Source organism: Salvelinus sp. IW2-2015, linkage group LG6.1 (assembly GCF_002910315.2).
Source record: "Salvelinus sp. IW2-2015 linkage group LG6.1, ASM291031v2, whole genome shotgun sequence".
NCBI classification, from domain to species: Eukaryota; Metazoa; Chordata; class Actinopteri; order Salmoniformes; family Salmonidae; genus Salvelinus; species Salvelinus sp. IW2-2015.
This window is the reverse complement of record NC_036845.1, coordinates 16,595,941-16,620,524: the sequence shown is the minus strand read 5'-3', so window position 1 is coordinate 16,620,524 and position 24,584 is coordinate 16,595,941. Positions and strand designations below refer to the sequence as shown.

Here is a 24,584-nt window from a genome sequence, read left to right as displayed (position 1 = left end):
CAACATTGAAGAGGCGACTCCGGGATGCCTCTTGAAGGGAGTAGTACACAGCGTTGAACGAGATCTTCAGTTTCTTGGCAATTTCTCGCATGGAATAGCCTTCATTTCTCATAACAAGAATAGACTGACGAGTTTCAGAAGAAAGTTATTTGTTTCTCATCATTTTGAGCCTGTAATCAAACCCACAAATGCTGATGCTCCAGAGATACTCAACTAGTCTAAAGAAGGCCAGTTTTATTGCTTCTTTAATCAGGACAACAGTTTTCAGCTGTGMTAACATAATTGCAAAAGGGTTTTGTAATGATCAATTAGCCTTTTAAAATGCCAAACTTGGATTAGCTAACACAACGTGCCATTGAAACACAGGAGTGATGGTTKCTGATAATGGGCCTCTGTACTCCTATGTATTCCATAAACAATCAGCCGTTTCCAGCTACAATAGTCATTTACAACATTAACAATGTCTACACTGTAATTCTGATCAATTTCATGTCATTTTCATGGACAAAATAATTTGCTTTTCTTTCAAAAACAAAGACATTTCTAAGCGACCCCAAACTTTTGAACGGTTGTATACTTCCATAAATATTTTGAACTAGTACTGGTCTACCTTCAGACGAGTCTTGTGGGCGTCCAAGAGAAAATCAACCAACGTGTTTGTGAGAGTCTCACMTTTCCATAGAGGGGTCATATTAGTGTTTAGGCCAAACCGTTYGGACGCTACAGATGTTTTTGTGAGAAGACCGATTTTCAGGATGTCTCCTGGTCTGACAAATACCACACTAGCTCTGCCACCTTTCACAGCAGATGATGAAGGCCGACATCAACGGGTGTGGTTGATTGAGATGCAGCCCATGAAAAAAAAAGATACTGTATCTCTAGCTTAACAGACAGATTTTTATTACTATGCTAGTTAGATTTTAGTGTGGCGCTCTTCACATGGCAGGGCGCTTTTCACACTCTTCACAGAAACTGAAAAGTTACAATTTCCAATCTATGGAGTTTCGGCCAGCATTGCATAACATGTCTCACAACAAGAACTTCTACTGAAACAGAGAACATGTAAAAAATAAAAAAATAATTATAAGAGGTGAAGAGACCCAATCCAGAGGCTTGGAAGAGGACCACACCTCAGGAGGGAGAAGAGGGGAGGCGAGGAAGAGGTGGAGAGACAGAGGGAGGTCCTGTCACTGTCAGGAGAGAGTGTGTGTACGGCCCATCCAGGCAGGCAGGCTGATTTACACTGGTCCCCATACCAGACATTCCGAGGCAGGAGGGCTGGCTTCAGGCGCTCTCTGTGGCTGATCTTAGAAAAGCCCTTCACCACAGCGAACCACTTCAGCCACAAGCGGGGCAGCCRCAGGCTGGGCTGAGAGCTGCTCCACAACAGCACAAGGCAAGCGTTGTGCCTGTAAATTGGCATACCGAAAAAGCACTCAGTGGAATTTCATTCACCTACAAAAAATAAAAATAAAGGGTTCCCTCCCACTTCCCCACAGCCAAGACCCACCCATCATTCCCCTCCCACCTCCAGTAACCTCACAACTGTACTTAAGTAGGCCATGTACCCGTGTCGCKCTGGTGGTACTGGGATGAGTGGAAGACTGGAAGTTGGAGGAGCCACAAGGAGGCCCTGGGGAAACCAATGTCTGTCCTGGGAAAACGCCTCCCTCCTCTTCAGTCACAGTTCGCCTCCCTCACCAAGCATATGGGCACCCAATGACACAGGAAGGAGTCTCCTTTCCAATTATCAAGAATGTTCCTGAGTAGGCAAGTCTGGATTTCACCCCCTCCGTGGCACCGGCCCAACTTAAATACTTCCTGCCCTGGGCAAAGAGTCAGGCTTATCGTGGTACAGATCTTGGCACGGGCCCTACCTGGTATGAACACAATGTTCAGAGGCACAAAGATGAGTGGATCCAAGAGGCTATAATTACGACGGAATGCAACGGAATGGAAAGGAGAGGGGGAAAAAGTGGTGCGCAGGTAACAGTTTCTTTCCTCTGTTGTTTCGAGGGCTCTGACAGTGAGAGGTTTAACTAATACGATACTGGCCCGCTTAATCCTATTTACAAGTTAAACAATGTCTGGATGATGAAAATCTCCTTGACGATTCTCCTGTACTAGGCTGTTTCTTTGGGTGGCAGAAGATGGTAAGGTGGCATAGATGTGTGTTCTGGTTGTCAAATACATGAACATGGCATTGGGGAATACACATTGATTTCACACTTTTTAGAGCCATGGAGGGTGAGAKGAGGAATGGGAAGGTCAGGGTAATGTCCATGCCCCTCTACAATGGGCATATTAGTACATTATCTGCAAGTACATTATCCTGACAGTCCTCGATTAATACGATTCATATTTCTTAAAAGGGGTAGTCCATAAAAGGGGTAGTCCAACCTTCTGCTGAGCCATAGATCGCTATACACTTTACTACTGACTGCACATGATGAACATTACTATTGACTGTGTGCAACCCAAGAGGTCATGTTACTGCATTTATCTCATTGTTGAATCTGTTTTTTAGGAGGAACTCTGATCTCTATTTTCTAAGAAACTGAGTCACCATCGCTTGGCCTCTGCCTCCGGCAGTGAGTTAAATCACTCACTCGCACAAGAAGAAACCATTGGTTGGCTGGATCCACAATGGCTGAGAGGGACCGATGCCAAGCAGCTGATTAGCCTGGCTGGGTTCCCCAGGCAGCGTGGAGGAGAGGTACCCAGGGTGTGGGGGGGGGGGGCTCATGACCAGAGATCAGGCTACTAAACACAAGTTTAAGTGGAATAAAGGCAGCAGAATGTTGTGTATGATGGGCTGGACATAAACAGCCCTGGGCAAGAGGCATCTGCTTCTTTAATATATAATTAACTTTACAGGCAGCAAGACACATCAGACTCAGTCCTTGTCCTTAGGGCCATGAGTCTGGTTTTGGTTGTTGGTCAAAACGGTGAGGAGGGYTATGTCTCTATCTTGTACTTCCATTGATAAATCAGCCACTATGGAATTCTGTGCACAGAAAAGGGCTGTATTTGAATAATTACAAGCAGACTTAATGGAAATGGGACAGACATGTCCCATTTGAGGGCAGGTGAGCCCATGTTGAAATAAAATAGTCCTCTCTTTACCAATGAGCAAGGCCTCGCCAACCAAAGCTTTGCAGAGTGGTCACTAGCTGGCACAACCTTAACCACACTGCTAGTAACCCTAATGCCTGACCTTAAATTCATTTTTACGAGACAATTTAGACTTTGCAGCTAGCCCATCTAGCCGAAATCGCTCAGTTCTGATTTATGACAATAAACGTCAAACTGTTCACCAACCCTGACATGCTAATAAGTCAAGGAGAGATAGCCACCTGCTTCCCAGCCCCTCCTTTCAGACACAGTCGCCTCTTAACACACCAGGGTCACTTGACATTGAACTGCCTGCTCAGTCGAAGCAGGGATACTGCGAGATTTCACAATTTAGGTCATTATTCTACTTTCCTACTTTTCCATTATCTGTCTCAATGGCACTGCCCGTGTGCTCACAGACACCCTAGTGGGACAGATACAACTTTGCAATCTCTATACGACAACGGAGAATGAATAAGGAAGTGGATAGAATCTTATTTCTTATGTTCAGTAAAAGTAACACATTTATAAAATATCGATGACGACAGTATGTTTAGCTTTGTAAGATTATACATGACCAACCACCCAGCTTTGGAGTAGTTAGAATGTCTATTTCCCTAAAGCTGGCTACTGTACCGGGAGACTTACAGCAATTGTCCTAAGCTAATGATGTGCAAACTGCACGCAGATTAAAAATGGTAACCATTAGTTCGTTTGACTATGGGTAAGTATGAAAACAAAATCTCACAGTATCCCTTTGAGCATTGGGCATGATGTGCACTTGCAGCTACAGTGCATTCGGAAAGTATTTTTACCCCTTGACTTTTTGTACAATTTGTTATATTATAGCCTCATTTTAAAATGGATTAAATTTCCCCCCCCCCATCAACGTACACACACAATACCCCATAATGACAAAGCAAAAAAGAAATCTGAATGAAATATCACATACAGTACCAGTCAAGAGCTTGGACACACCTACTCATTCAAGGGTTTTTCTTTATTTATACTATTTTCTACAACACTGTGAAATAACACTTATGGAATCATGTAGTAAGCAAAAAAGTGTTAAACAAATCCAAATATATTTTAGATTTGATATTCTTCAAAGTAGCCACCCTTTGCCTTGACAGCTTTGCACATCCTTGGCATTCTCTCAATCAGCTTCATTAGGTAGTCACCTGGAATGCATTTCAATTAACAGGTGTGCCTTGTTTAAAAGTTCATTTGTGGAATTTCTTTCCTTCTTAATGCATTTGAGCCAATCAGTTGTGTTGTGGATGGTATACATTAGAAAGCCCTATTTGGTAAAATACCAAGTCCATATTATGGCAAGAACAGCTCAAATAAGCAAAGAGAAACGACAGTCCATCATTACTTTAAGACATTTCAAGAACTTTGATCGTTTCTTCAAGTGCAGTCACAAAAAACATCAAGCCCCATGAAGAAACTGGCTTTCATGAGGACCGCCACAGGAAAGGAAGACCGCAAGTTACCTCTGCTGCAGAGGATAMGTTTATTAGAGTTACCAGCTTCAGAAATTGCAGCCCAAATAAATGCTTCACAGAGTTCAAGTAACAGACACATCTCAACATCAACTGTTCAGAGGAGACTGCATGAATCAGGCCTTCATGGTTGAATTTATGCAAAGAAACCATTACTAAAGGACACCAACAAGAAGAAGAGACTTGCTTGGGCCAAGAAACATGAGCAATGGACATTGGACCGGTGGAAATCCTTCCTTTGGTCTGATGAGTCCAAATTTGAGATTTTTGGTTCCAACTGCCATGTCTTTGTGAGACCCAGCGTATGTGAACGGATGATCTCTGCATGTGTAGTTCCAACCGTGAAGCATGGAGGTGGTGGTGTAATGGTGCTTTGCTGGTGACACTGTGTACAAACTTTTGACTGGTACTGTAAGTATTCCTTTACTCTGTACTTTGTTTAAGCACCTTTGGGAGCGATTACAGCCTCGAGCCTTCTTGGGTATGACGCTACAAGCTTGGCACACCGGGGAGTTTCTCCCATTCTCTGTAGATCCTCTCAAGCTCTGTCAGGTTGGATAGGGAGTGTCGCTGCACAGCTATTTTCAGGTCTCTCCAGAGATGTTCGATCGGGTTCAAGTCCGGGCTCTGGCTGGGCCACTCAAGGACATTAGGGAGACTTGTCCCGAAGCCACTCCTGCATTGTCTTGGCTGTATGCTTAGGGTCGTTGTCCTGTTGGAAGGTGAACCTTTGCCCCAGTCCTAGGTCCTRAGTGCTCTGTAGTAGGTTTTCATCAAGGATCTCTCTGTACTTTGCTCCGTTCATCTTTCCCTCGATCCTGACTAGTCTCCCAGTACCTGTCACAGCAAGATGCTGCCACCATGCTTCACCGAAGCGATGGTGCCAGGTTTCCTCCAGACGTGACGCTTGGCATTCAGGCCAAAGAGTTCAATCTTGGCTTCATCAGACAAGATAATCTGGTTTTTCATGGTCTGAGAGTCCTTTTGATGCCTTTTGGCAAACTCCAAGTGGTCAGTCATGTGCCTTTTACTGAGGAGTGGCTTCCATCTGACCACTCTACCATAAAGACCTGATTGGTGGAGTGCTGCAGAGATGGGAGTACCTTCCAGAAGGACAACCATCTCCACAGAGAAGCTCAGATTTYTTTTTCTCTGACATGCACTGTCAACTGTGGGACCTTATATAGACAGGTGTGTGCCTTTCCAAATCATGTCCAATCAATTGAATTTACTACAGGTGCTCTAATCAAGTTGTAGAAACGTCTCAAGGATGATCAATGGAAACAGGATGCACCTGAGCTCAATTTCAAGTCTCATAGCAAAGGGTCTGAAAACCTATGTAAACAATGTTTTTTATTTTTAATAAATGTGAAACATTTCGAAAAACCTGTTTTCGCTTTGTCATTCTGGGGTATTGTGTGTAGATTGAGGAAAAAATGCATTTAATCAATTTTAGAATAAGGCTGTAACATAACAAAATGTGGAAATAGTGAYGGGTCTGAAYACTTTCCGAATGCACTGTATATGGGAGGGCATCAGAGGAAAACTGATCTCTAGCCAAGAACGGACGTGATGACACAATGGAGACCATTTTGAAATTATGACTGTAGATTAAACAACCTGAGGCCTCAGGTCTTGTACTTATAAGAGCCTCCCTCCGCGTAGGTTGCCATTGATGTASTAATGGGTTAAGAGAAGTGAGAGGGGAAGGGAAATCAATGCTTTTGTGAGAGGAAGAAAGGAAAAGCTTTCACAGGTATATATATCATTAAGCAATTGAAAAAGCTAATTAGAGTTGTGGGATGAGAGGTGCAGATCTCGTGGCTAATTATTACCATGGCAACCACGGCTCATGTGTAGATGATCCGAGGTGCAGATATAACTGGCTCTAACCAGAAAGGCTGTTTTTACAAATAGAGTAGGAGAGCTCCCTAGTGGTAAACATTGGAAATGGCACCTGTCAACAGGGTCACATTTAKAAGACAAACATTGGGGAATGTTGCAGATAGAAATGTTATTAATAGAGCTGGAATGATGGGGCGGCAGGTATGGGCGTTGGGCCAGTAACCGAAAGTTTGCTGGTTTGATTCCCCGAGCCAGTGGAAAATCTGTCGACGTGTCCTTCAGCAAGGCAAGCCCAATTGCACCTGTAAGTCGCTCTGRATAAGAGCGTCTGCTAAACGGCTTAAATGTAATGATACATTATTCTACATGTCAGAATATGTTTTGAATATGTAGATTAGAACAAACTGGCCTGTCTGAACATTCCACGATGTTGTGTCCTGCTGCACACGCACCTGTTGAATGCTGCAAACCAAGAGGACACTGTTGAGTTGAGAAAAATTATTTTAAATAAACACTATAGCTCTGTGCATTTCTTAAAACATCTCCAAGACAGAACAAAGCACTATCAGCACCACACAAAACGTATGTTCTAAGAGTCCGGCACTGTGAATAGAAACATTGTTATTTATTGACTCATTCAAAGCCTCATTTGTCACATCGTCCATGTTAGCTATGTCATAAACCTCCTGTGAAGTCCTTGTCAAACACCACTAACATCCAAATGACAGATGGTCCTTCTCCAAATGTACGAGACACGCATCAAGATTGTGAGATCTAGAGTTCATTCACAGAGACAAAGGACTGTGGGAAAGCGCTTTCTCATAGGAATCATACAAAAATAAGTCCCATGAAAAAAAAAWATATATGTTTTAATAAAAACTACACTTTGTCAATGACAGCCAATAGAGGCTCATCATAAAACACTCCTTCTTACATGTGTCTCTTGGGGTCAATCTTCTCCAGGTGAACCAGGGGCTTGAGCTGCTCAGCGAAGCTGCGCATGTCCTCTGACATGGTATCCTGGCCCGCGGGGACCAATACACTGAGCTCCACCAGGTAGGAGAGTGACAGCGGCTCAGTGTTCTCTGTATTCTCGGGGACCAGGATGCGAGACAGTTTACTCACCACCACTTTGAGCACGCCTTTGCGGAAAATGTGGCCCTTGGCTACGAACTCGTGGTCCATGCGGAAGCCCATTTCATTGAGGAAGTCGGGCAGGCTGTGCGAGGCGGCCACATCCACACAGTTGCGAACTAGCGCGTGGCGGGACTTGTCACCCACCTCCGGCTGGCCCAGGTAGCGCAGGTGCCAGGGCACTGTGGGGTGGGAGAGGGAGCGGCGGGCTCGCAACAGGAACGGGTTGCCCTGCTGGCCCTTCAGGAGGTAGACCAGCTCATGGTCAGCAAACGTCTCGGGTTCCATGTTGTCACAAAGGCCCCGGAGGCGGTGCAATAGGCTTTCGAGGGCCTGGTCAAGACGCTGCCTGAGTGTGGTGACATGAACGAACAGTGTAAGCAATGTTATATTAACAAGTGTAGCTTGAATCAGTGCAACTTGCCATTTGAACTTTTTAAGAGTGAATTGAAATGCTAATTCAAAAATGTAAAAGGCTCAATGAAAATAGACGCAATTTCCAATTATTGAATTGCAACTAACTGATACGTAGTTGACCAGCACAGCACAGGGGCTGGTATGGGTTCTTCAGCTGAACATGCAGTGCATTCGGAAAGTATTCAGACCCTTGACCTTTTCCACATTTTGTTAGGTTACAGCCTTATTCTAAAATTAATACAATACATTTTCTTTCCTCAATCTACACACAATACCCTATAATGACAAGCAAAAACTGGTTTACACAAATAAAAAACAGAAATACCTTATTTACATAAGTATTCAGACCCTTTGCTATGAGACTACAAATTGAGCTCAGGTGCATCTGTTTCCATTGATCATATTTGAGATATTTCTACAACTTGATTGGAGTCCACCTGTGGTAAATTCAAATGATTGGACATGATTTGGAAGGCACACACCTGTCTATATAAGGTCCCACAGTTGCCAGTGCATGGCAGAACAAAAACCAAGCCATGAGGTCGAAGGAATCTGTCTGTAGAGCTCCGAGACAGGATTGTGTCGAGGCACAGATCTGGGGAAGGGTACAAAAAAAAATCTGCACCATTGAAGGTCCCCAAGAACACAATAGCCTCCATCATTCTTAAAAATGGAAGAAGTTTGGAACCACCAAGACTTCCTAGAGCCGGGCAATCGGGGGAGAAGGGCCTTGGTCAGAGACGTGACCAAGAACCAGATGGTCACTCTGACAGAGCTCCAGAGTTCCTCTGTGGAGATGGGAGAACCCGCTTGGCATTTGCCAAAAGGCACCTAAAGGACTCAGACCATGAGAAACAAGATTCTCTGGTCTGATGAAACCAAGATTGAACTCTTTTGCCTGAATGCCAAAGAGTCACGTCTGGAAGAAACCTGGCACCATCCCTACAGGAAAGCATGCTGGTGGCAGCATCATGCTGTGGGGATGTTTTTCAGCAGCAGAAGCTGGGAGACTTGTCAGGGTCGAGGGAAAGATGAACGGAGCAAAGTACAGAGAGATCCTTGATGAAAACCTGCTCCAGAGCACTCAGAACATCAGATTGGGGCAAAGGTTCACCTTTCAACAGGACAACGACCCTAAGCACACAGCCAAGACAACGCAGGAGTGGATTGGGGACAAGTCTCTGAATGTCCTTGAGTGGCCTAGCCAGAGCCCGGACTTGAACCCGATCGAACATCTCTGGAGACCGGAAAATAGCTGTGCAGCGATGCTTCTCATCCAACCTGACAGAGCTTTATAGGATTTGCAGAGAAGAATGGGAGAACCTCCCCAAATACCAGTGTGGCAAAATTGTAAAGTCATACCCAGGAAACAAGGGGCTTGAGCTGTAATCACAGCCAAAGGTGCTTCAACAAAGTACTGAGTAAAGGGTCTGAATGCTTATGTAAATGTGATATTTTATTTATCTTTACATTCGCAAAACCAATTTTTTKGGTCATTATGTGGTATTGTGTGTAGATTGATGAGGGGGAAAAACTATTTAATACATTTTATAATAAGGCTATAACGTAACAAAATGTGGAAAACGTGAAGGGGTCTGAATACTTTCCGAATGCACTGTATTTACATTGAATATGATCTGGATATATTTTTGTAGACCCCTACAAGATACCCAACCACACTTCAGACACAGAATACCAAATAGGTACGCCTGCCCTACTGGAGACGTTTGAATCTCGACCGAGGTAAACTCGCCTTGCAGCAGGTACTCCATCATGTTAATTGTGCCCCCCGTGATGGGCAGCACTGAGACTGGTGGGGCCTCCATCACTCGTCAGTGTCAGAYAGGTCACTAGAGCTAGAGCAATTGGAAAAATTAAAACACCTCAATCAATTCGTATTACATAGACTAACGTTATGACTATAAACATAATTTCTTAATGATTGCATCTCTAACCTAGCCATCTTTCCCGACTGGCTAAGCTATCAGGCTAGTTAGAGCTAGTTTAGACAGACAGTATCTTATTTCATTCAAACAAATAGTTAGTTAGCCAGTTAGCTWGCTAGCCAAATAAGCTACAGAAAAAAATGAAACAAGTCACCGATAAGAAAAAGTCACTGAGAAATTAGGCAAAATGCACTTAACTTACCTTGTGTTGGCGGCTTGGACTGCCGAGTACCTGCTTCTTCCTTCCCAAACTGCCACTGCAGCAATTCAAGCTAACTTGCGACCTAGCTAACGTTAGCTCATAGTTACATTGAAACTAGCTAGCTACGTTGCTGGGCAGGTACAAATAAACGTTTTCACGTTCACAGTGACAGATTGGCTAGAGTTGAGCCCGTGTGATGGGGGAGGAATAGCTAGCTAGCTATCATACTTCTCACCCAGATCCGCGTATGCSCATTGTGCAACGGTATGCAGCAAGGGGCATTCAAGAACAGAAACGTTGTAGAGTTCTGAAAGCAACTCAGCGGATCGATGATTTCAAAATGTCACATTTCAGCAGCTTGTTTACAAGTATGTCACAAATAAAATGTATAGACATCTAAATACACAGGCTTTATGCTTTTTAAGATATAAAGCAGGCTTTCTTCCTTTAATTTTTTTTTTATAGTGGTTTAAAGGTTAAAAGTACAGAAGTGCTTGACACAGTGCAATACCAATTTAATACAAACAAAAGGTCATGCCATAATGTGATTATATTACTTTTTGACATAGAATATAAAACAAACCAATTCAAAGCATACAAATCATTCCCAACAACAGTGTGCCTTTTGGCATTTTGTGTGCCTGAGCACAATGGAAAAACTTGATTTAAACTATTTATCACGCYTCTCATCAAAGTAGTGTCATTCTTAGTTCCTAGACCCTGATATGACTGTACACACACTCGTTGTCATTTCTGATGTCATCTCTCTGTTGGAGTCTCCTGATAACCAAGGATGAATAAACAAGTGTAGTTTCTTCCTCCTGTTGAAAGGAGATGCATAGATGTATKTGCATAATACTATACTGATGTGCAACTAAACATCATCATCATCGTTTTATCAAGAATAATAGTAGTAATGTCAGCTAGATAAGAGAACTTACAAAGCTGGTCCCCTGGCCACCACAGAGAAGTTGATTGGCAGAAGCTTCAACATTTGAACAAACAGACAAACATTTCCATTAAAACAGATAGGGCCTCAAACTGCATTACCATCTCCAAACAATTGTATTAATCTTGTGATCTCCCCATCTTCAAAGATAACAATACGGAATATTTATCCTACCTGCGTGTATTCTCCATTTGAAATGGCATAATTTAAACAGTGCCAGTGCAACAAGGAAAAGGCACACAGCTACAGAGACTCCAGCTACTGTTGATGCCAGCCATTGAGGTTCTCGGTTATCTGGAGGAGTAGGCCCATTGTCTGTAAAAGAGGCAACAGTGTTGCGTAGTGTTACTACCGAAAATGCTGTTAGTAAAGTATCTGACCATCCTGTTGATGTTAGAGAACATGTGGAAAGTCAGTGAGATTGGGGTTTAAGAACTACTCCTTTTGGGTCTCACCTATGCTTTTGTTGGTGGTGTTGTTCAGAGTGGAGTCAAGTGCGTAATATGTGCTGGTAATCACATTCTTAGTTACTTCATGCATAAAACCACTGCTTGACACAGTGGTTATTACTGGCATGTGAGATTCTAAATAAAGAGATAGATGGTTAGGGTGAGCTGTAAACTAATTTAGTGTAGACGATCAATCCGCTTGCAAATGATCTCCAATTATAATAGGCTGACTTACCTTTTTCAAGAACAACTGAAGTGGACAATCCATATGTGATCTTGTCATTTTTATACACTTCACATGAGTATATTCCTTGATCCTCCTCTGTAAAAGGGCTGATTACAAGTGAGCGGTTCCTTAAAACAMTCTTTCTATGCCATAAATCTTTGGAAAGGAGATGTAGGCCACTTTTATCCTCGTGAAAAATCTGGGTGCGGCGCTGACCAACATTGTTTGTAGTGTAAAACCAGCTAAAAGATTCTGGATGATTTTCATTACTTATGCAGGGTATCAACAATATTCTCCCAAGCGGTATGCGAAGAGGACTTGAAGATTCTACAACAGATTGATAAAAACAATAAGTACAATAGCATTACATGAAAGTACTTTTCATAAAGTGTTTATAAAAGGTTTATATGTAAGGAATGGATGAATAAATGATGGATTGATGATTGAAATAGTTATCAATTTCTCTTATGCCTATAGAAAACAATAACAACATAATGTTAATTCAGCTTTGTCAATAGCCTAAACAAATCACTCAACGCATGTCCTATTTGATTAAACTGATTAGCAGGTTTTCAACGTCCAGAGAGACATTTGAATATTGACATTTCAATGAGTATTCAAAAACATATATTTTTATGTTTCTGTGGTACATCTGTATACTAATTGTTTGGCTGTATAACAGTGTACAATAAGATTAAACACTGTATAGCCTTTTGAATTTTCAATAAAGGCCAATACATATGTGAGAATTCTAACCCCCAGGTAGTTTCACTCAGCTAAGTATTGAGTGATATTACTGTTTTTGTAAATTTCAGACACTTACCTGATGTTGGAAATGAGGCCCAAAACATATATACAATAATTATGGCAGAGGTAGCGATCATGATTACAATAAACACTGTTGAGGCAGAGATTAGTCCCTACTTAAGCATTGTATTTAAAACAGCCACAAGTAATCTGCTCTAAAATGTGCAGGCTACAGGCCTACCCCTAAACTGCCACTTAACGATTGTAATTTAAAGCTATAGGAAATTAAGCAGAAGTTACAAATCACAAATCGAACAGTTGACTCAGTAGGAAACAGAAATAATACTTTACATAAACATTTATCAACACCTCCCACACAGATGTTTCCTCTGAACCAATGGCATAGGCTGTGGTGTAGGTGTCAGTGACACAACATGGGGTCCTTGACTAATGTGGTCTGGAGCTCCATTTTCCATCAGCGGGTTTGCACGCAGCTTCTTGCAAGGCGTTAACACCAAATGTGAAATCTGATGTGTTAATTGAGAGCATGTCATTAGTCACTAGGCTTATAAGCCTTCATCGGAAAGGTTGGTTCCCTTGCGTTGCAATTGCTGTTAGATACAGTATGTTTCGACCTAGATCGTGGCCTTTATGTTGTTATTCAGAGGGATAGCCAATCAAAGGGTTAACAGGAAATCAACATATGCTACCTGACTACAGTATATAATCTACTATATATTATAGTAGAGGTTGATGGCCAATGTTCAACATTTGTTTGTATTTTGTCCAGCAGTGTCCTCCTCTTGGGGTTCCCCATGGTTGTGTGTTCTCCTGATAATATAGAGCTCTAATCAGTCATGATGACTGTCAGGTGGGAAAACATGATTCTGATATTTGCAGAGCTGAATATTTGAAGATATCAAGGATTTAAGAATAAACAAGAATTAGATAGATCAAGGCAAATAATTGGTATTCAGTGCCTTGTCTGCTCTGGCAGGCTGGACTCCGCCCCTCAACATTTGTCTGGGGGACAAACCTCAAACCACCCACCCTACTCTCTTCTACTTCTCGCAGTTATGTCATTAACCAGACCGTGATCTTTTGTTGTAAAAGTTGTCAATGGTAGCCTTCGGCAGTTAGACGTCCATTGCAATGGAGTTATTTGAAACGTTGAAAAAAGTGACGCTAGATTCCTATCGCATTCATCACTTGGTTGCAATATTTAGCTTGGTCTATATCATTCTTAAAATCTCTAAACTTATTGTCAAAAGGAATGAATTGATTCGGGCGCTCGAGACATTCCCAGGACCACCAAAACACTGGCTTTTCGGGCATGTACGAGAGGTAGGTTAAAATAAGAATTTCTTGAACGTGCACATTGAGTGACTTCAACATTGTAGCATCAGCTTGGGGCAAGTTTCGGTGTCACGCTCGTGCGTTTGCTGCTTTAAAATATAAGTGCATGTTTTCTCTGTTGTCTTGCAGTTTAAACAAGATGGGAACGATATGTATAAGGTTGTCAAATGGGGAGAATCGTACCCCCTTGCATTTCAAATGTGGTTTGGTCCATTTGTTTCCATCCTCAATATTCACCACCCAGATTATGTCAAAACCATCCTGGCATCAACAGGTTGGTCTCTTTTGAACGACAATACTCACATCATTATTTAAACTAGTTGCATCTATGTATGTCTATCTATGGAATCTCAGTACATGTGATAGAATACCGGTTTCACTCTCTTTCTTAATAGAGCCCAAAGATGACCTTTCATATAGATTTCTTATTCCATGGATAGGTAAGGTTGCATTGTCTTTGCCATAATCACATATGTTACAAATATTGAACCAACAACATTAGATTCTATATATTTAACTGCAGATATTTTAAGAATCGTCATTTTCTAATATTCATCCTTTTGGGTGCAGTTCTGGTTTTCAATAACGTTATGACACATGCCACTTAGGCAATTATACAGTTATGGTTATAATGTACACTACCGTTCAAAAGTTTGGGGTAAACTTAGACATTTCCTTGTTTTTTAATGAAAAGCACATTTTTGCCCTTAAAATAACATCAAATTGATCAGAAATACAGTGTAGACATTGTTAATGTTGTAAATGACTATTGTAGCTGGAAACTGCAGATTTTTTATGGAATATCTACATAGGCGTACAGAGACCCATTATCAGCAACCATCACTCCTGTGTTCCAATGGCACATTGTGTTAGCTAATCCAGGTTTATCATTTTAAAAGGCTAATTGATCATTAGAAAACCCTTTTGCAATTATGTTAGCACAGCTGAAAACTGTTGTCCTGCTTAAAGAAGCAATAAAACTGTAACGAACGTCTACTTCGTCCTACTCCTCAGACGAGGAGAGGAGAGAAGGATCAGATGACCAAAATGCAGCGTGGTAATTAGACATGATATTTATTTTTTTAAAACAGACGAAGACGAAAAACTCTTAAACAAACTACAAAACAACAAACGATGTAGACAGACCTGGACTTAGAACTTACATACAACGAAGAACGCACAAACAGGTACAGACTACAAACAAACGAACGAACGATACAGTCCCGTGTGGTAACAAACATACAAACACCGGAAACAACCACCCACAACCAACAATGTGAAACAACCTACCTTAATATGGTTCTCAATCAGAGGAAACGTAAACCACCTGCCTCTAATTGAGAACCATATCAGGTAAACCATTAACCAACATAGATACACATAACACATACAAAAACAACAGAAAACAGGTCAGGAACGTGACAAAAACTGGCCTTCTTTGGACTAGTTGAGTATCTGGAGCATCGCATTTGTGGGTTTGATTACAGGCTCAAAATGATGAGAAACAAATAACTTTCTTCTGAAACTCGTCAGTCTATTCTTGTTATGAGAAGTGAAGGCTATTCCATGAAAAATTGACCCCAAACTTTTGAACGGTATGTATATTCTTTACTTCTATTCTTTTGCATGAAGCTACAATATTGTGTCTCAGGATGTGCTCTCTGTCTCTCTCTCTCTCTCTCTCTTCTCTCTCTCTAGGGGATGGTTTACTGGTGTCTGAGGTCAGAAATGGTTCCGCCACAGAAGCCCTCCTGACCCCTGGCCTTTCCATTACGATGTTTTACAAGCCCTATGTCAAAATGATGGCTGATTCTGCCAAAACTATGCTGGTGCGTTTTGTTATCTCTACCCTAATATACTGTACAGGTTGACCTGTCCATTACGATGTTTTAAAAGCCCTATGTCAAAATGATGGCTGATTCTGCCAAAACTATGCTGGTGCGTTTTGTTATCTCTACCCTAATTACTGTACAGGTTGACAACCATAGCCTATTTGGGGGGAATTTCTGGATCCAAAAAAGCTAATTGCATAAGAGTTAACGTTACATATTCTCCCAACTGTATTAGAATGCTGTATAGTTTGACAACTGAATATGGAGGGCAATTCTGCATGAACAAGCTAAAGGGGTCATTTAATAAGGGAGTGATGTACTATGAGTATGTAACTATCCATCTTGTGCAAGTTGACTATGTCTGTCCTCTTTCTGTTCCAGGACAAATGGGAGACTCACTCAAAATCCGACGAGTCATTTGAGTTATTTGAGCATGTGAGCCTCATGACACTGGACAGCATTATGAAGTGTGCCTTCAGCTCCAACACTAACTGCCAGACAGTGCGAGGGGGAGAGAGGTCAGTCAGTTAAATGTTTTTAACCACTGCATTATCTGCCATTTACATCTGCCCATCTTGAAAATCTTGTCTTGTCAGTGTTAATGTTATAAAAATTGAAAGCTGGTATAGGATCAGATTTTCCTTTTAGATCATAATTCATATGATTATATAGACAGAGGGGACCTGATCCTAGATCAGCACTCCTACTCAGAGACTCTTTGTGAGTACGGGCCCAGAGATTTTCGGGCCAGATCACATGATCAGGAAAAACTCAGGGCCCTGCCTATAAGCAATGATTGARAGGAAGTAACTTATACTTTTCTGTTGCTTTACTCTCATTTCAGTGGAACCAACTCGTACATCAAGGCTGTGTACGAGCTTAGTGATCTGGTGAATGTCCGCTTCCGGACCTTTCCCTACCACAGCGAGTGGATCTTCCAACTTAGCCCACATGGGTACAAATACAGGAAAGCATGCAATGTTGCACACAGTCATACAGGTGCGTTCTGTGAATGAAGGTTGAAATTATTAGCTTAATCCCCTGCACCAGCAGGTCTTAGCCCTGAAAACATTTATATGTATGAATTTGACAAAGCAAATGTACGCTGAAAAAGCAGCATATATGCATTCGCCTTGTGGAGTATGCATGTATGTATTTCCTATTGATTATACATCTTGTATTCATGTACAGCTATGGGCTTAACCATGTTATAACCATGTCATAAGAATGAGCTATGCTACTGCTGCTATGTCTGATGCTCTCCCATGATGTGTTCCTAGGGAGTTTTTTCCCTAGCCTCCGTGCTTCTACATCTGCATTGCTTGCTGTTTGGGGTTCTAGGCTAGGTTTCTGTATAGAACTTTGTGACATCTATGATGTAAATAGGGCTTTATAAATACATTTTGATCGAACATTTTATTGATGCCCTCTGCTTGTAGAGGAAATCATACGAAAGCGAAAAGAGGCCTTAAAGGACGAAAAGGAACTGGGCAGGATACAGGCTAAGAGAAACCTGGACTTTCTGGATATCCTGCTCTGCGCGCGAGTACGTCACACCTCTATTACGCTACTACACTATTATCCACCATTATGCCATTTATGCGATCATCTAACCAGGTCATTAGTTAAAACGGCTACGTCAGCGATGGCATAGTATGTCATTGAATGAAGTCAATTCGAATAGAAACTCATCGTAGCCTCAAGATCGCCAGTGTGCCAGAGTTTCTTCTCTATTCATTATATTCTCTCTCCATGCAACTGGTAACACGATAGCCCGAGTGCCAGTTTGTTTTAGCTATCGAACTCCTTGTCAGTCATTATCATGCCAAACACATGGCGTGGCTTGACAATGAGCAATGGAGTTGGCAAGAGAACAAACCGATCTGAGACCAGGCTAGCAACATTATAGGTCTGCGAGTTATACCTTTTCCATAAAATGAAGCCAAACAAGGATGAACATGCAAGGATCTGATTGTTCCTGATGGTTTTCAATCCAGGACGAGGACCAGCAGGGCCTGTCGGATGAGGCTATCCGAGCGGAGGTGGACACCTTCATGTTCGAGGGCCACGACACCACAGCCAGTGGGATCTCCTGGACCCTGTACAGCCTGGCCTGCAACCCGGAGCACCAGCAGATCTGCAGGGACGAGGTCATCAGTGTCCTGGAGGGGAGGGACACCATGGAATGGTAGGTTCCACTGTCCAGGGCCCGTATTCATAAAGCGCCTCAGAGTAGGAATGCTGATCATGATGATTTAAAAGACAAAACTGATCCTAGATCAGCACTCCTACTCTGAGATGCTTTACGGGCCCTGATTTACTGTCCTGATCATGTTGCATGTTAGATATGCATTCATTTGGCTGGAGGAGAGTGACATGAAGTGGAAGGCTGTACTGTCCAGATGTATTTTTCAGAGATCATGCTGTGGGGTGTATATCAGTTTCAAGGTTTTATTTGGTTATTTTACAGTCCGCAGCTACAGTATATATAAATGACTCTTTTGTTACTTTGGGSATCATTTAACCTTTTACTGCAGTGGGCTAAATCAGGGTCACTCAGAGTGATTCTTGGTAGTCTTAAACAAATCTACTTTGAAACAAAAGTCTAGACCTCACACACATGGTTATGGGCTGTACCATGTCACCTGTACCATTTCAGATATAGACTTAAAATGTATTACATTTTGAGCTTGCATCCCAATATTACACTTTATATACATCACAGAAGACTGAAATATAACAAAATGGTTTGAGATAGAAACACCGGATTTTCTTCCTAAATATTTTAAATATTTATTCATTATGAAATGATGCAAAATATTAATAACATTCCACCCATGAGGCCAAAGAGGGCGCTTTTGGTCATTGATTGCAGCTAAGGGCTACACAATCGCCAATAGGCTCCATGTTTGGAACTAGTTACCAAAGCCGTTCCTTTATTTTAGATATAGATAGAGTAAAGGGAGATCAGCCTGTGTTTGCTCTTAGATTGGAGCCACACAATAAATGGCAACGTGTTTACTAAAAGAGAATTGATATAAAGATAATGTTCTGCATTCTTCAGGGAAGATCTCAGTAAAATACCGTACACAACCATGTGTATAAAGGAATCCCTCCGCCTCTACCCTCCTGTACCTGGGATGTCCAGGAAGATAACCAAACCTATGACGTTCTTCGATGGGAGGACTGTGCCTAAAGGTAAATGTGTACTTTTTTTTTTTTTTTATGCGTTGTGATGTACCGAAGGGGACTATTTTGTACATTTTACTGGACTGAGGCGAGACAGTGGTAGGAGAGTGGGTCACACAGGCAGTGGGTCGGAATCAAATCCACGCCGACACTGGTAGGTATATTTGCTGTAGGCAGTGGAACTAACCACTACACCGACCACTCCAGGCCATGCAGGGGACTTTTTAAAATTATAGTTTTAAAGGCACAATGGCTCTGTAGCTTAACATGAGGCCATAAGGGGTGGCAATGGAGTCCTCCCTAACCTTTGCCTCGGTCATCGACTATAACAAATTAAATATTAACTTGTGTTTGTTTGTCTCCAGGGCTAGTTCTCCTTATTGCATTGCGATTGTCACCAACTAGTTTGTATGTAGAGACGAACTGTGTCTCTACAATCAGTGTGTTTATTCATCTTTTTCATAAACTGATATATTTTCTAGTGCCAATTTCTTGGACACACATTAAGCCTAGTCCTGGACTAAGTAAAATATTAATTGGAGGTCCTCCATTTAAAGTGCTTTTAGTCCAGGACTAGGCTTAATCTGTGTCCTGTAAACTGGCCCCTAGTATTTTTTTTATATCAGATGAATTGGTGCTGTTGGAGCATTCTCACCATGTTCTTCTCATAGTGTTTATTACTGCCAATGACCGACAAGAATCTGTCCAGATAGTCTCTCTTTCTGCCTCAGCAGATGGATCCTTTTGCAGCATGGACAATATTACCGCTGTGTCCATAGGAAACAAAACAGATGTCAAGCGCTAACACTGTGCAACACTGTGGAAGTATAATTCATCTCTCTTTTCTCCCTCTAGGTTGTCTTGTTGGAACCAGCATTTTTGGCATTCATAGGAACGCAACCGTTTGGGAGAACCCTAACGTAAGCACACCATCTTGATGAACACAATTTTCTCATGAACATTGCACAGGGTTAATATCAATTGTGATTAGTAGTAGAAGAAATGCTAGCTTGAACAGCTGAACATGCGTCATCAAATCATGTGTTTCTGGTCTAGAGTATTGACAGAGGAAGGGGCTGTTGCTGAGTTAGTTTGTAATGAAATCATTATGACCTAGCAGTAAAACCATTGGTCTGATTTTGACTAATCTATCGCTATAAGATTCAGGGTTTACACAATAGGGAACTAAAACCTGTTTACACAAGCCTGGTGGCAGTTTGTCTCACCAGCCTGGTTTGTTTGTGCTGTCTTGCCAACTCATATGGTCATGTTTGCAGTGACAATGAACAAGACAACACAAACATATTTGGGACCAGCTGTCTACATATATAGTCTTTTCCACTGTTTCTATTTACTATTTGTCTCTCTTCTATTTTGTATTCTCGTAGGCATTCGACCCACTCCGATTTCTGCCCAAGAACTCTGCAAAAAGATCACCCCATGCCTTTGTCCCCTTCTCTGCCGGCCCGAGGTTCGTTACCACACCAGTGCCATGTGACTCAGCCACTATTTAAGAGAGCAGCATTGGCAGCAGGGTTTGGTTCTCACATTAGTAGTCTGGGACTAGGATGGAACCATAGACCTACTCATTTACCTGACTGGATTTTGGAGCCCTTCAGTCCCTTGATGCCTGTGATCTAGATCCAACCTAACCATAATAACACCCATTGTTGTGTCAAAGGGGGATGGGACCTAGCATGGTCCCAGATCTGTTTTGTACTGTCTTGTTTGGCATGACAATGAAAGTAGGATTTGGCAAAATAGCACAAACGGATGTGGGATCAGGCTAGATCCCATCCGCCTCTGACACAACAGTAGTTATTATAGGTCTGTAGAGTAGGCACAGGCTGAACTCACTACAAAGAGCTGTAGGTTCTGTCTGATGATATTTTATTATATTATGTTTTATTATATAAAAGAGCTATAAACCTTTGATAATCTTACCGCATAACTTCTTTATTACACAGGGTGAATGTACWGTAGTTCTACAACACAATTCTTTCAATGTCTTTTTCTCCCTCTGTAGAAACTGCATTGGGCAGAACTTTGCCATGAATGAGATGAAGGTGGTGGTGGCACAGACACTCAAGCGATATCAGCTGACCGAGGACCCAATGAAGAAACCAAAAATGATTCCAAGACTGGTGCTCCGCTCACTCAACGGGATCCATGTGAAAATCAAACCTGTCGATCTTGAACCATAAGGAATGTTATAGTTGCACTTTTATTATCAGGCATAGGCTACTGTTTGTGGAATGTTCATATGATTTTGTTTTTAACATGCTAATTCACCAGGAAATGGGAAATAAAACTTTGATTTAAGGAATATTTTTCAAATATTAACTTCTCAAAGCTATATTCAGAATTTTTATTGAAATATCCATGTAAAGGGAATTTTATATAATGTCTTATATACAAAGATGAATTTAACACTAATTTATGTTACTAATATTTTGCCAGTAACTAACTGCCTAAATGTTGTTTGTTTTTCATTTTGACATATAGCCTATGGTAAGTCAATGTCCCTTGTCAGTGATGTGACAGTTTGAAAAGGAATAGACATAGGATTGAGTTCATGTTATTCTCACTATTTCAAATAAAAGTGTGGTGCAAACCACTCAGGAAATTGCTGGTGTAATCCATTCATTTGCGTTCTCTCAAATCAATGTATTTTCAAGACAGTTCCGTTGAGAGTATACCTCTGTCCCTTTAAGAACAATAAGAGGTTCTTATGACATGATTTCTCTTCGTTGTTATCCATAACATATCCAAGCCTATACGGTTTACCAGGCAAGTTTGTGTTTTGCATGATGTTTCCAGCACGCTACCTCACGTAACTTAACACTTATTCCCTCACTGCCACTTGAATGTACATAGCACTTCAAATTATTTGTATTTTATTTATTTGACCTTTATTTAAATACATAAAACCATCAATTTAAGTACTATTGGATAGTTCACCCAGATTACAAAGGTAATATTGGTTTCCTTACCCTGTAAGCAGTCTGTGGACAAGGTGCGACAGCAATCCATGCTCTGGTTTAGTTTCCCTGGCACTGTTTCCACACGCTATCCCATTCAAGTCATGCGACCGGTATTAGCATTTTTCACGCATCATGTTCAAATAATCTATAAGTGAGCTTGAGCTTCACAATCAATTTGAGATACTGTTGGATGACATGGACATGATGCACGAAAAATTCTAATATCAGTCCCATGACTTGAATGGGATTTGTGCCACAAATGCTAAAACGGTGCAAGGGAAATTCAACCAAAACATGAATTGCTGTCATACCTTGTCCATAGACTGCTTACAGGGTAAGAAAACGAATGTGTCATTTGTTTAATTGAGTAAACTCTCTCTTTTACAATCCTACCATGTGGTGATGTGAATGTGTTTCTTCCTTGTGGTGGTTTGGGGAACAAAATGGAAAAATAGATGGTCAGAAACCCACTGAGAAAGCAGCGGAAATGCAAAATGATTCAATGTCCACACCCATCCACAAAACCAGTGCTTTAATACTAGTGCGTTTATGTGTTGGACAGGTCACTGACCTTAACTATATTGTTGTTAAATGATTCTAAACTTGACTTGTTGGACTGGTATTCATAATGACTAGAGAAAGCAGCCATCCTGAACATGAGCAATGCATGGTGCCACATCAGGGGCCTGTAACGTTGCCGAACGTTCAGATAGACAATTTCTGTTCTACACAACACGTTTGTCTGATAGAAATAGACTGAATACAGCTGACACGATTCCCTATCTGCAATAATAAAGTGCTTTCCAATCCCTAAATACACCCAAGATGCTATGGGTTGGGGTCAATTCCAGTCAATTCAGGATATACACGGAAATACCAATTCTCTTCAATGAGGAATTTGGTTTACTTTCTGAATTGACTGGATTTGAAATGGAATTGACCCCAAACCTGCTATGGTGTCACATGAGTATGTAAAGTCTGAACCACCACCCAACAGTTAGCATCCATGCCACTGAGTAAAGGGTCACACTAGATGGGCATCTCCCAGCTGATGGATGAAGAAATATTAAGTGCTGTTTGGGCTGGCCTTCACCACATAACTGACAGACTGGCATGCTCTGACCAACACTGATGGCTGTGTTCAAAGTCCTCACAAATGAGTCTGCCTGGTCAACGTTTGTCTATGAAATATTCTGTACCAGGCCAAACACTTCATGCAATGTGCTGGTAGATACTGAGATAGCTACTATCCTTGGAATGCAAAAAATAACTGACCAAAACCCAATTTAATCATGGTGTTTGAAGATATAGGCCTACTACCACGYAAAAATGACACTACTCTGTAAACCGCACATAAAGACATGTTTGTGACAAAATTCTTTTTTTATTTACAGTGTATTATGTGAATAAAAAAGCCATCATCTTCCGAAAGAGGAACAAAAGGTCTGGGCACACATGTCTGTCCATCTGTACAAAGTTGATACAAATAGCATGGCTTGTGCAAGATTGCTCAAATATAACAAATGTTTAATTAACCAATAAAAGGGGGCAACCTAAGAATTTATTTGGCTGGTGTGAAAACAAACGCAGTTCTTTGAACATCAAGAAGCTCAATTTTGAGAGCCCTTTTATGGATGTGATGCAAGACCATGTGTACCATATTTAAAAATGAATAATTTCAAAGGCCTGCAAAACAATAATCAACAGTAAATTGCATCAACTGAGAACCTTACCACCTTTAATTTCATGTGACCAATCCATTTTAAATCGGTGGCTCAGATCAGGCAAATTTACATTGTACATATCGCCATCTAGAGGACTACAGGACTCACTAACATTCAGGCAGAGTTGCAACTCACAGGTCATACCGATATCTTTATGATAATGGGCTGAACGCATTTAAAAATACTCTGTGCAGTCTATTAATGTTTCTTTATTACCGAGATTGATTGTGAATGTAAACTGATTAATCATAACATTCTCTCCTCGCGGCACTCATCTTGATAGAAGTGTAAAAATATAAACCTACAGTCCTATTCCGTCTTGAGAAAAGGACATTTTTCAGAAACTCTGAACTGCTTATGTCAATTCCTATAATAATCATTCATGTATAAAACAGTTCTCAAATAGATATTAAAAAAAGAAATGTACAGTGCATTTGGAAAGTATTCAGACTCCTTGACTTTTTCCAGTGTTATGTTAAAGCAATATTCTAGAATGGATTAAATTTAAAACATTCCTTAATCAACACACAATAGCCCATAATGACAAGGCGAAAACAGYTAGAAAATTTTGCCAATTTATTAAAGAAATAAATACCTTATTTACATGAGTATTCAGACCCTTTGCTATGAGACTCTAAATTGAGCTCAGGTGCATCCTGTTTCCATTTATAATCCTTGAGATGTTTTTACAACTAAATTGGAGTCCACCTGTGGTAAATTCAATTGATTGGACATGATTTGGAAAGGCACACACACACCTGTCTATATAAAAGGCCCCACAGTTGACACTGCATTTCAGAGTAAAAACCAAGCCATGAGGTCGAAGAAATTGTCCCGAGACAGGATTGTGTCGAGGAACACCAAAAAATGTCTGCAGGACTGAAGGTCCCCAAGAACAGTGAAGTTAGGAACCGCCAAGACCTTTCCTAGAGCTGGCCAAGATCCCAATGGGAGATCCTCTTTAG

The 24,584-nt window shown here is 41.3% G+C and overlaps 2 protein-coding genes and 1 long non-coding RNA gene across 6 annotated transcripts; 1 reads left to right on the top strand and 2 right to left on the bottom strand.

The window, feature by feature from the left end:
- Positions 1–4,095: 4,095 nt before the first annotated feature.
- Positions 4,096–10,444, bottom strand: LOC111965217 (mediator of RNA polymerase II transcription subunit 18). 4 transcript variants are annotated; one of them, XM_023989263.2, is made up of 3 exons: positions 10,164–10,444; positions 9,755–9,871; positions 6,948–7,943 (listed from the first exon to the last, which is right to left on the bottom strand). In XM_023989263.2, the coding sequence occupies exons 2-3, from the start codon at positions 9,839–9,841 to the stop codon at positions 7,395–7,397; spliced, it is 636 nt and encodes a 211-aa protein (XP_023845031.1). In that variant the 5' UTR covers positions 9,842–9,871; positions 10,164–10,444; the 3' UTR covers positions 6,948–7,394. The 4 variants fall into 4 exon arrangements, with proteins under 4 accessions (XP_023845030.1, XP_023845027.1, XP_023845028.1 ...); XM_023989262.2 differs by lacking the exons at positions 9,755–9,871; positions 10,164–10,444 and adding an exon at positions 4,096–6,944 and having other exon boundaries at positions 7,399–7,964; XM_023989259.2 differs by lacking the exons at positions 9,755–9,871; positions 10,164–10,444 and adding an exon at positions 4,096–6,926 and having other exon boundaries at positions 7,399–7,964.
- A 194-nt stretch (positions 10,445–10,638) lies between these two features.
- Positions 10,639–12,114, bottom strand: LOC111964735 (uncharacterized). The gene is made up of 5 exons (XR_002877425.2): positions 11,797–12,114; positions 11,568–11,696; positions 11,287–11,427; positions 11,105–11,148; positions 10,639–10,984 (listed from the first exon to the last, which is right to left on the bottom strand). It is a non-coding gene; the product is annotated as an uncharacterized lncRNA (long non-coding RNA).
- A 1,480-nt stretch (positions 12,115–13,594) lies between these two features.
- LOC111965216 (cytochrome P450 4B1-like) lies at positions 13,595–21,462 on the top strand. Its single transcript, XM_023989258.2, is given in 14 exon segments — positions 13,595–13,878; positions 14,020–14,164; positions 14,286–14,330; positions 15,589–15,606; positions 15,609–15,676; positions 15,787–15,828; positions 16,104–16,240; positions 16,567–16,721; positions 17,162–17,268; positions 17,720–17,910; positions 18,787–18,920; positions 19,767–19,831; positions 20,300–20,382; positions 20,938–21,462. Coding segments are annotated over 14 exon segments (1,560 nt in total). The 5' UTR covers positions 13,595–13,686; the 3' UTR covers positions 21,116–21,462.
- The last annotated feature ends 3,122 nt before the right edge of the window (positions 21,463–24,584 follow it).